The 12061-nt window shown below is 36.6% G+C and overlaps 1 protein-coding gene across 2 annotated transcripts in view; it reads left to right on the top strand.

Annotated features, from left to right (window-relative positions):
* The window catches only part of HACE1 (HECT domain and ankyrin repeat containing E3 ubiquitin protein ligase 1), a 106191-nt gene that overhangs the window by 69215 nt on the left and 24915 nt on the right, over positions 1 to 12061 (top strand). For both annotated transcript variants that reach the window (XM_070556755.1, XM_070556756.1), the window contains 5 exons: positions 2687 to 2798; positions 2894 to 2991; positions 3168 to 3255; positions 6708 to 6857; positions 7367 to 7563. In XM_070556755.1, the coding sequence (XP_070412856.1) occupies positions 2687 to 2798; positions 2894 to 2991; positions 3168 to 3255; positions 6708 to 6857; positions 7367 to 7563 (645 nt within the window). The remainder of the gene's footprint in view (positions 1 to 2686; positions 2799 to 2893; positions 2992 to 3167; positions 3256 to 6707; positions 6858 to 7366; positions 7564 to 12061) is intronic.

Raw genomic sequence — 12061 nt, 5'->3', positions numbered from 1 at the left:
GTTTATAAATAATGGTTGAATTCACATTGGCAGATGTAACAAGTAAGGTTACTCGCTTCAGTGACTAAAGCTTTTTACTAATGTTTGTTGAGAAGACTTTTAAGATTTGTATTTCTCCTGACAAATAATCTTAAGGAGGCTGTGGACTAGATTTTGGGCAAGAGAGCTTTTATAGCATTTTGTATTTTAAAAGGCTTCTTTCCCCACCTTTTTTTCCTTCAGTCTCAGGTGATTGTGGACAGAATTTTAGTTACCTCCTGGGGTGTTTACATTTCAAAGACATGGTAAGATTTACACTTTCAAGGGGCGGAGAAAGAATGTAAGTTTTTTCCCAGAAGTTTTAGTATCTTTGGGATGGTTTTGGCAGTCTCAATAAAATGTTGTAGTGTTACCCTGTAATTAGGGGGAGTACCCTGTGGAAATAATTCTCTCTGGACTCCAGGTCCAATGGAGCCTCTTCAGGGTTGGAAATGAAATGGAGTCCTTGGGTTCCTGTGGTCATGGAAATGATAAACTCATTGGACCATGCCAGTTTTGTGCAGAAGGAGATGGGCGGCTTCATCTTAGTGTTTTCCATTCACTGTGAGCCTTAACAGTGATCACTGTGATGGAAGGATGGCCATGGCACTAGGCAATAAATATCCAAGTGAAGAGAAGAAGGGCCCCGGTGGGAGTATCAGTGGCTCTAGGGGCCTTTGCCTTTCCCTCTTCTCCTCGCTGGAGGCCTTGATAACTCTGTCATCTTTGCCCTTGGTAGCAGGGCCACCTTGGGAGGTGTGCTGCTGCTGCTTCTCTGTTCAGGGGAAAGCCAGGGGGATAGCTGGTATCTCAGGAAATGAGCATATCACTCGGATGGATGTTATGAGAGTCATGGATTTTAGAGTTTTTAGAGATACTGGTCAGTTGAGGTATTTTAGCAGCCGTGAGTAACAATTCAGAACCCATTTCAGACCAATACGAAAAAAAAATAGCCAATTAGTTCCCCTCTCTCCTTCCTGCTGCATAAAATCTTTAAGAATGGTTTGAATTCTATTTAAGGTATAGTTTTTTATCTCAGTTTCTACTTGTTGTTTTTATCCTATAGCCTTAGTTTTATGTGTTGTTACCAGAAAATTTTGAATGACTGTGAGCCCTCTTCATAGGTGGCCACTTTCCTTTCCAGGGTATCCCAGGAGACCTCTCTGGGTGTGGGGTCTGCCTCTGCTAGCCCAAAACACACACCTTCCAGGGCGTTTTGCATTTATCAAGGAACTGGTGTACCTCCTCAGGGTTCTTAGGAGGTGCTGACACCAGATGTTCAGGACATTTGTATTTGTCCAGTAACTCTTGAGCAACATCATGCCAGAGATTGGATACATATCTCATCAGGTCAGGGGATGAAGAATGACAGTAGTGGGTGAAGTGGTGACACAGGGACTGTAGGCCTCGCTTGTATTTCCCCTCTGGTGATGCCATTAGTTTCCGGTTGCAAGGCTATTTCGCTATTCTGGGTTGGGTTATTTTGGCAGCCATGACCTTTTGGGTTGGAGACTGCAGGCAACGCACAACAGAGGCAATGTGTGAAAGCACATAGCAGCGTGACTGACCTGCAGCAAGTGGTGCTTCTTTCCCAGGTGGTGTTACCCACCTGGGTTAGGTAGTTAGTAAGCAAGTTGCAGGCAGGTAAAGAGCATTCCCCTTAGTTAATTGCAAGGGCAGTCGTGCAGGCCCCCTGACTACGCCAGTTGTTGTGTGTCAGTCTCAACCTATCAATAACCAGCCCTGTGGTTCTTATTATGACTGTAAGACACCCTTCAGTAATAACCATCGGGAAACTTTGAAAAAATAAAAGTTTATTGCTTACCGGAGCTGGGAATTACACAGCTCACCTGGGGCCACGTAGGGAGGTCATAGAGAGAGAGCGCATGGGCCTGGGGTTCTGCTTTTGTTGGGGTTGAGGGTAGGGGCCTGGGGTTTTGCGGGTTCACTCTTTATTGGTGAATTTAAAACATGAGAGTAGGAATTTAAAGCATGAGAAGAGAGAAAACAAGTGGCCACAATGGTCAGTTATTGAAGTCAACCAAAATTTCTGAGAAAAAGGAGTGTCAGAGGTGGGAGGTGGCCTGGCTCTTTATCTAGTCATGTGGCTGGTAATGTGTTTATTCTAGGTAGTCGCCTTTGAAGTGCATGCCTCCTTGTGGTGGATGCCTCAGCAGTCAAAGCTTAAGTTAGGACTTGCATTACAAAAAGAAAAAAACTCAGGGTTTGTACTATGTATTCAAAGAATGGAAATAAGAATAAAGTTAGGTGTAAAAGATTATTTTCATGAAAAATGAAATAGAACATAATTTTTCTAGGTGTAGAAATTCATTCTTATAAGCCTTGTTGACTATAAAAGAAATTGAGAGTAATGTATTCAATTACATATGTGATATTAAATCCTAGATATAACCTAATTTATGAAGTCTTTTCTGTTGAAAATGTAGGGAATTTTTAAAAACACTCTCTAGGTAGTCAAGAGTATTTCCGCTAAGATCTGCCCTTTTGTGAATAGTTGTTGAAATGTCAGAACGTTGTCTAGAACTGTTTATTAAAAGATCTAAGAATAATTATTTGTAGAGAGGGCCTTGAGCATGTATTTAAGTAAATCTGATAGTTAGATGACTGAAATACTGCTAACATATTTCATTGTTATCTGCTGGGGTAGCCATTTAAAGATCGCTGCGAATGGTTCTATGAACATTTGCATTCAGGACACCCGGATTCAGACATGGTGCACAGGCCAGTGAATGAAAACGATATCCTGCTGGTTCACAGAGGTATGTTTAACAGAGAAATTGATGTGTGTGTGAGGCACAAAATACTAGCTATTGTAAATTTTAATATATAAAATTAACCAATGCTACATATTTAGATTCTATTTTTAGGAGTAGCTGTGAAGTTGTGTCAAAAGCCAACTGTGCAAAGCTAAAGCAAGGAATTGCTGTACGGTTCCATGGAGAAGAAGGCATGGTGGGTATAAAAATAAGTGCTATTAAGATAACTGTATCAAAGATTGAAATGGACTTGAAGAAATTTTAATATTTAATTGATAACGGAAGAGATTTAATATGATTTTAATTTTATTATTTGGAAAAAATTTCTCCCTATATTTCTGTTGATACTCAATTTTATTTTCTTGAACTCAGGGTCAAGGTGTTGTGCGTGAGTGGTTTGATATTCTGTCTAATGAAATAGTCAATCCCGATTATGCATTGTTTACCCAGTCAGCTGATGGTAAGTCGTACAGTCTAGATGACTTTTTCTGTGACTTGTCACATTTTCAGACTTCTTCGATGCATTTTATCCTTTGATTCCCATAGTAGCCCTGTGAGCTAGATGGGGTATTTCCATTTTATAGAAGAGAAAACAGAAATTCCGAGTTTTTGTCGATGTTAGTACAGTTAGTGATTGGTAGGATCATGAGTGGAACCTGGCTCGGTCTAACGTTCTTTCCTCTAATCAATTGCTTGTCTCAGGGACTAGTGCTGGCCCCAAGGAAGTTTTCATCAGTCCTTTGTAAAATAAAACTGAATTTAATCAATTTAAGCATTGTCCTTTAGTCTACTTTTTTGAGTTAAAATTTCCTTTTGTGAAATCCTGCTAGTAGATGGATTAAAAAAATTCAAGTCTTTGTTTGGAAAAATTAAAGTTTGCTAACCCTATTTGAATTTTCAAGTCTTAAAATGTATTGGTCATAAAAAAACAAAGTCTGGAAATCATGATGTTAAATCTTAACTTAGAATCTATTTATGTATAGTAACTTAGTTTTCAGTTCTTTTAAAACAACAAGACCTGGCAACTAAAAAGCTCTTATTTAACCATATAATACGGTTAAAGAACTCTGTTGAAATGGTGCTTGCAACCTACAGAACTGAAATGTGATATTGCAGGCTAAATGCGTGGTCATCACCTCATTCGTGCAAGGTGTAGTAGAGAGTTCTCTAACTTAATAGAGATGTATCCAAGTGAAGGTGGGATTTTCGTTTTTAAATGCTTTGCACAGTTGCTTTTATTTCCTGAAGGTCTTTTCTTTTCCAGTGTTTAAATTCTCTTTATAAGGAGAGAATGCTCATGAATGTAGCTTCTGACTGCATCCAACCAAACCAGCAGCAAATCTCCATTGAATAAGAAGGATGAGTCTAAGGGGGGCGGGGGCGATGCCAGGGAGCTGCCCGTCTCACCTGCGGGCTGGGCTCCTCAGACACACCTGGCGTATTCGAACTTATTTGGGAATGTGGGACTGCCTGCTTTAACTCTGTAAACTCTGATTATTTACTCTGAGGTGAATTTCGTGTGTTTGTGATTTTATGCCAAGTGTGATGAGACACTCAGTTTACTTATTTAGGACTAATCCTTGAAGCAAGATTTGGCAGTAGAGCGTTATGTTTTAGGTTTATTTCTTTTCTTTATAGTCCCATATTCTGACTCTATTTAGTTTCATACCTGAAAAACAGATTTGGTGTAGAATCGTTAGTTGACATACTTCTTCATACTACAAATTTATAGCAGCGGGGATGTTGAAGAACATAGACCGTAAAGACTGTGATTTGTCCTTTTGGTAAAATAAAATGAAGAACTCTTGAATGTGGGAAATGTTTAGATAGACCTAATGTCTACAATAATTTCTTTAAAGCTTGCTTTCTAATCAAATTAAGGTTGTTACTATAGAGAAGTGGTGTAGCATAGTGGCTAAGAGTTTGGCCTTTGGTGTTAGACTGGATGTGAGTCCTGGCTCTGCCCCTCTTTTTGCTGTGATCATGGGCCAGTAAATTTAACCTTTCCCTGTCTCAATTTTCTTGTTTGAAAATGGTGATAACCTATGTTTTGTAATGTAGTGAGAAATCAATTAGCTGGTGTGTAAAAATGCTTAGCCCAGTGCCTAGCACACAGAAAGCAGAAAGAAATATTAGGTGCTGTTGTTATTATTTTGTGAAGAGGGTATTTTCTTGTGCAATAGGATTTTTCTGAGGCAATGGGAGTGTCACAGTTACTTTTATTTTGAACTTAAAATATAACATAAAGTTTATATTCTCTTTTAACAAGTTTTCAAGATAAAAACTATTATTTCTTTCCTGAAGATTTTTCCCCCATTTGTTTCCTCTTTTTTCTTTTGATTTCTCCTTATCCTTTTTAATAACCCAGATTTCCCAGAAAGTACTTAGAGAAGGATTGTACATAGACCTAGGGAGGGAAGGTTCAGTCATCAGAAATCTTTGCTGGTTCATCAGTAACCCTAAGCACTCACTATTTTAATAGGTAAATAATATTTGTGATTATTCTCAGACTGTTAAATTTTTGGAATTATGGCTTTGTTTGTCTTTGAAGTCTGTCTTCATCTCACAAAACTTTGCTTTGACTTTTACTACCCAGTCTTACATCATGACTCGGAATGATTCTCAGAAGGTACTTAGCAGTGAATGACTAGCTTCATGTGGCCCTCTTAAGTCACTCAGCCATAAGCTTTCAAATTTGTACTTTTTATCTCTGTAAATTGGTCACAGCAATTTAGTCCAGGGCCAAGACTGATAAATCAAAGACCAGTGAAGCATAAAGTGAATTGTTGTCAAAATTTGTATATTAAATGACCAAACATTTCACTTTCCAATACTTTTCCACTTTTCCTTTATTTTTCTTTGATGCCATTTCATTAGATTTTTCCATTAGGTATTCTTTCTTTTAGCCCAGGTGCTTAGAAGAGTAGTAATAGCATGAGCTCCATAAATATTTGTTGAATGAATGAGAGAATTTGTAATCTGAGTTTGTGATGATCCCAGAAAAATAGGAAAGAGAGTTATTTAAAGTCGAGATCTTGCTATTAGGTTTTTCTATTGCACTAGGGTTTTTTTTGAGACTTTTTTTTATACTGGTAAAATATACGTAATGTAAAATTTACCATTTAACCATTTTAAAGTGTACAATTCATTGGCATTAAGTACATTCACAAAGTTGTGTAACCATCACCAGTATCTGTTTCTAGCCCTTTTTCATATAAGTGGAATGAGATTCCATTGCACTAGATTTTGACAGTAATGGATAACTATTGCCCTTGCCATTTTTACTTTTACTTCAGTGGTACTTATTTAAATTTGGTTATATGTTGTGAGAAAGACTTGGTTGACTTGTGGACTTAGGTGATTTTCTGATAATTGTTGAAAAGCATCAAGTTCGTTGACTAGATCTATCACTGAAGAACAGTTGTACATTTAAAATTTTTAGTTATTCTCTTGTAGTGCTCTGTTGCTTTGGAGCAAAAAGTAGTGAATACCTACTGCACTGGACATGTATAGATGAATGAGACAATATCTGCCTTAATCCACGGCTTAGTAATTATTTCCACACTGCCTGGGAAAACATGCGTGTGTGTGTGTGTGTGTGTGTACCGTCTTTTAACTATATTATTTCCAGGATCTCTCTGGCACATCTTCTAACTACTTTCAATTAAAAGTGTCGTAAAATTTTCTTTCTGGGCAAAGACTTACTCTGATAAGTCTGTGTGAGTTAATGATGGTCTTTTGTATTTCCAATTCCACTGCCTGTTATGTATTCCACAAAGAACTTTCCTGTTTATACATAATGTAATCTTAGCTTTGCTGGAATTATATGTGAGCTAATTTATCTGCTTTGAAGTGATCTCTCTTCTGCGAATAGATTATTAAAAATAAATTACATTGTATTTATTTTAATAGGAACAACTTTTCAGCCTAATAGCAACTCCTATGTCAATCCTGATCACTTGAACTATTTCCGGTTTGCTGGGCAGATCTTGGGATTAGCTTTGAACCATAGGCAGCTGGTCAACATTTACTTCACAAGGTCATTCTACAAGCACATTCTTGGTATGGCTCTATTGTTATTTCATAGGCATTTATTTAAAATGTTTTTTTTTAATAGTCTTTAGGAAAAACTAAGTAGATAAGTGGTGACAATTTAGATGAGAAAATTTTTATTTTGATTGGAGACTATCTGTGTATGTAAGGCATTGGGGGGCCTGAGGGAGAGGAAAAACAACCTACTTTTTGCTAAAAATTTTTTTTTCATTTTAATGTATATATGTTTATACTAAGAATGCATTTTAATATGAATATCCTTAAGAGAATTGAAGTTTATAATAATTTCCTGAATAGCTATTTCAAAGAAAGAGTACATTGCAAAAATGCGGAAGAAACATAAACTTAAATTCACAGACTTCCAGATTCAGGAATTAGCCTCCATTTAAATCATGCTGTGAATTGGATTATATTTTGCAGTTTTACAGAGTGTCTGCAGAGGGCAGTATTTTACCATTAAATAGGTAAGGAAAGACAGAAACGTTTAGAATATAACTGCTGTATGTTTGCATTTTTAGGTATTCCTGTAAATTACCAAGATGTGGCATCCATTGATCCAGAATATGCCAAAAATTTGCAGTGGATTTTAGATAATGATATCAGTGATCTGGGTCTAGAATTAACATTTTCTGTGGAGACTGATGTGTTTGGAGCAATGGAAGAGGTGCCTTTGAAACCTGGAGGTGGAAGTATTCTTGTGACACAAAATAACAAAGTGAGTATTCAGGTTTTTACATTAGCCATTTTTTAACATGGCCCTGATAGTTTGCTAATTACTCCAAATTCTCCTGCGCTAGCTAGGAAAACTTTTACTGTTAGAGTTTCGTAACATTTTATAATAGATAAAATATTTAAAGTAACTAAACTATCAAATATCAAACTGTGAATTAGAAAGGATGATTTCAATATTGTGTTAGATATGCTAAGGCCGTTTCTGAAACAGCCTAGATCACAGTTCAGTTGGTTGTATAAATTTCGATTAAAAAAAAAAGCTTATATCAAGATCGTATTTGTACTATTTCATGTTTTATAATAATCTCTATGTAAATTATCTATATAAGTAATCACTATTTCATGCTTTCACCAACCTTAAGATTTGGCACTCTCACCACTGCAGCCTGAGTTCGTTTCCAGGTCAGGGAACCACACCACCCGTCTGTCAGTCGTCATACTGTGGCATCTGCTGTTGCTGTGATGCTGAAAGCTATGCCACCGGTATTTCAAATACCAGCAGGGTCCCCCATGGTGGACAGGTTTCAGTGGAGCTTCCAGACTAAGGCAGACTAAGAAGAAGGACTGGCCATTCACTTCTGAAAAAATTGGCCATGAAAACCCTATGAATAGCAGCAGAGTCTTGTCTCATAGAACGCCGGAAGGTGAGAGGGAGGTCCAAAAAGATCGGGCAGAGTTCCGCTCTGCTGTGCTCGGGGTAACTAAGAGTCAGAAGTGCCTTGCCAGCACTAAAAAAGAAAACTTCATGTTTTAAAATTAAGAATTCCAATAGAGAAGAGAAGAAATCCCATTGTTTAAACTTTGTACACGCTTTTGGGATCCGGTAAATCTGTTAGACCTCTGAGCTTGATTTTTTTAATAACTTTTTCTGTTTGGTATTATATCTCCTGTTTGTACATATAAATATTTTTTTCCAATTTTACTAAGAAATAATTGACATCCGTCTGTACATATTTTTAACCCTCGGCATGTGTTTTAAATTTCACTGTTGAAAATCATCTTACTTTTATATATAATACAGTTTTATTTTATGTTTTGATACATTATATGGCAAATTGGGAGTCAGAAAATCTGGTTTTGGAATTCCAGTTCTGTCATTTACCTACAGTAGCAACTTCTGATTAAACAGGCTTTTTCCTTTCCTTTAGTTGGATTATAATTCCAAGACAACTTCCTAGTCAACTAACTATGAAAAATAATGTCCATTGAACCACTTTGTAGACTAGAGATTTAGTAAAATATAGCTTTTTTTCCTAAAAAAGGCTATAAGGCTTGGCCTCATTTTAACTTCTTTGAGCTTCAGTTTTGTATTCTGTAAAATTGGGATTAATAATGCCTCCCGTTCAGAATTGTGACCGGCATTTTATAAACTGAAAACAGCAACACAAAAGTTAGTTGGTATTGTTTGGAAAGTTTTCTATAGAAATAGCTTTAGTTTCAGATATATACAGGGAATTGGAGACCAAATTCAGCTGCATAATTTTACTTTTGGAGATTTAATACTGTATACATATTAAAAAAACATGAAGTTTAATTTTTGAAAATAAAATCAGGAGCTGAGTTTTTGTGCATTTCTACTTGCAAATTTTTTGATCTACCCTCTCATTTTACACATGAGAACCTGAAGCCTAAAGAAAAGCTGGGGCCAAAACCCACGTCTCCTAGTTTCAAGTCTAATGTTCTTCATACTCTTGGCAAAATTAATCACATTGAGGAAGATCTTTCTTGATTTTCTTTTAAAGATTTTATTTTTTTTCCTTTTTCTCCCCAAAGCCCCCCAGTACATAGTTGTATATTCTTTGTTGTGCGTCCTTTTAGTTGTGGCATGTGGGACGCTGCCCCAGCGTGGTTTGATGAGCAGTGCCATGTCCGTGCCCAGGATTCGAACCAACGAAACACTGGGCCACCTGCGGCGGAGCGCGCGAACTTAACCACTCGGCCACGGGGCCAGCCCCCTTTCTTGATTTTTAATATGAATCATGTTAAGCTCTAGAAGATTAAAATAGTAAAATGCTTTAAATTAATTTTTAAAATCTATATGAGCTTGCCAGTGAATGAAAATATTTTCAGGAATCTTCTAATTATTAGATCGTGTACCCTGTAGTGCATTTATTATTTTATTTTACACTAGAGACCTACTCTCAATTAAGGGTAATGAGTCTTTATTATAAGCAAGTGATTGCTTTTCACCAGAGAACCTCAAGCATGCTTCTTATCTGTGAATACTGTATCTGGTGAGTGGGTTTGTCACTCCCTCAGATATGTTTTGAATGACATTAACAATTGCGTGATAGCTAGCTATATTTATAATTGTATCTCTTACCAGCCTCCCTCCTAGTATGACATGATTTTTGTTTAGATTTTTTAAATACATATTTTATTCTTTTGCATTTGTCTTTTATTGAAACCTAGAAAGAAGGAAGACATTGAATAAATAAGAATAAGAATATACTCACATTGAGGATATATCTTTCATCGTGAGTCTGGTCTGAGGCTGGAATACTATTGCAATATTAAAGAGCTTGAAACTTGTTTCTTAAGTTTAATACATTTTTATTTAACTATATTAACTGATTGATTACAGGCTAACTTTTGTTTTCAATGATGAGCTGTGGAAATAGAGGTAAAAGCAGGATTTTAATTACTAATATGTTAATTCTACTTAGCTTTCACTTTTCTGATATAAACATTTCTCACAATAAAGTGAGCCTTTTCATTTTCTAATATTGCCAGGAAGAGTCAAGTATAATTGTATATCAAATTGTTGATGCTTAAACATTTAATGCTTTTTCAATAAACAACGTGATTATTTAAAAAATATTAAAAATCTTTAGAAACATACCTACATCTTAAATTGATCACTTGCTTTAAAAATTAATTTATAAATAAAATTTTCAAACCGGGTTTCTTAGAAATATTATTTTTTAACATACATTTCTTTCATGAACTTTTCTGTTATTTTAGGGTTAGCCATTTACTTACTTAATCTTTTTAGGCATAAAGTTATAATTGTCACATTTGGAGTTCAGCTTCAAAATTTGTGGGCATACTGCAACTTAAATGACTTCCCAAGCTTGTTAGTAAGAGAAAGTCTGTGTGAGCTGATCTCCACATGGGGGAGTCATTTATTCCTAAGTTTTATTGAAAGACTTTGATAATTATAGAGTGAAACCAAATAGATGAAAATACGTTTGTTTAAAAAGCAGTACCTTAAATAAATACAAGTAATGTAGACAGAAGAATATATATCATTTCCACATTTGAAATGTCATACTCTTTTAAATTTAATTTTGTGTTTACTCTTTTAAATATAATTTTGTTTTAAAATCTAAAGGGAAAAAACACCTTGGTTTCAGTTTTGAAAGTGGCTGAATTACCAGGAATGGAACATTTACATTTAAATAGTATTTTCATCTTTTAAAAAAGTTTTGCTTTTGCTTCTTCACTTTTTCTTCTTCCTTTTTTTTTTTTTAGTGAGGAAGATCAGCCCTGAGCTAACATCTGTTGCCAATTTTCTTCTTTTTGCTTGAGGAAGTTTGTCCCCCAGCTAACACCGGTGCCAGTCTTCCTCTATTTTTTATACGTGGGATGCCACCACAGCATGGCTTCATGAGCCCTGTTTGGGTCCATGCCTGGGATCCAAACCCATGAACCCTGGGCCACCGAAGTGGAGTGTGTAAACTCAACCACTGCGCCACTGGGCTGGCCCCTTCACTTTCACTTTTTTATTCTCGACCAAAAGCTGAAATTGTAGAACTATAAAATCTTGAGTTTGAAGTAACATTTTTTCCTTAGATCTTCAGCTCTTAGAACTGAAGAGTAAGCTACATGGGTTTTAAGTGTTAACACTTTTGCAGTACTAATCAAAAAGTTCATTTAGGCTGGGAGGGAAAAAAAATGGATGTGAGTTGGGGCAGGACATCAGGGAATGGAGGAGGTGGCATGGAAGTTGAATTATAGAGGAGAAGCATTAAGTGGTCACTTAGGAGTACAGGGGAGGAGGAAACGTTCTGGGCTTACAGGAGGGCACAGAGATGACAGAGCACGGTGTGTTTGGGGAACCATATGTAGATCAGAGCTGTCGATCGTAGGTTAGGTTGCAAAGTGAGTTGAAAAAGATGAGGTTGAGGAGGTAGACTGGGCCCAGTTTCTGAAGGACTGCATCCACAATTAGGATTTCGAAAATTATTCTGAAGGCTGTGGGGATGATTGCACGTGTTATTGAGGAGAGTGGCATGATCGGATTTCTGTTTTTTTTAAAAACGAAAACTCAATTGTGTGAAGAATGGATTGAAATGGGGTAATACTGGAGTCAGGGCCGCTGATAGGCATTTGTGACGTTGGCCCTGGGAGCATGCCCGAGGGATTTTAAACAGTGGCAGTGAGGATGGAGGAAACGAGGTAGCTTTTGAGGCTGTAGAATTTATAGAACTTGGTAATGAATTGTTGGAGGGGGTGAGAAAGAAGAAGGACTCAAGGGT

Source organism: Equus przewalskii, chromosome 9, assembly GCF_037783145.1.
Source record: "Equus przewalskii isolate Varuska chromosome 9, EquPr2, whole genome shotgun sequence".
Taxonomy (NCBI): Eukaryota; Metazoa; Chordata; class Mammalia; order Perissodactyla; family Equidae; genus Equus; species Equus przewalskii.
Note: the sequence above shows the minus strand (reverse complement) of the source record. Positions and strands in the feature narration are given on the sequence as shown.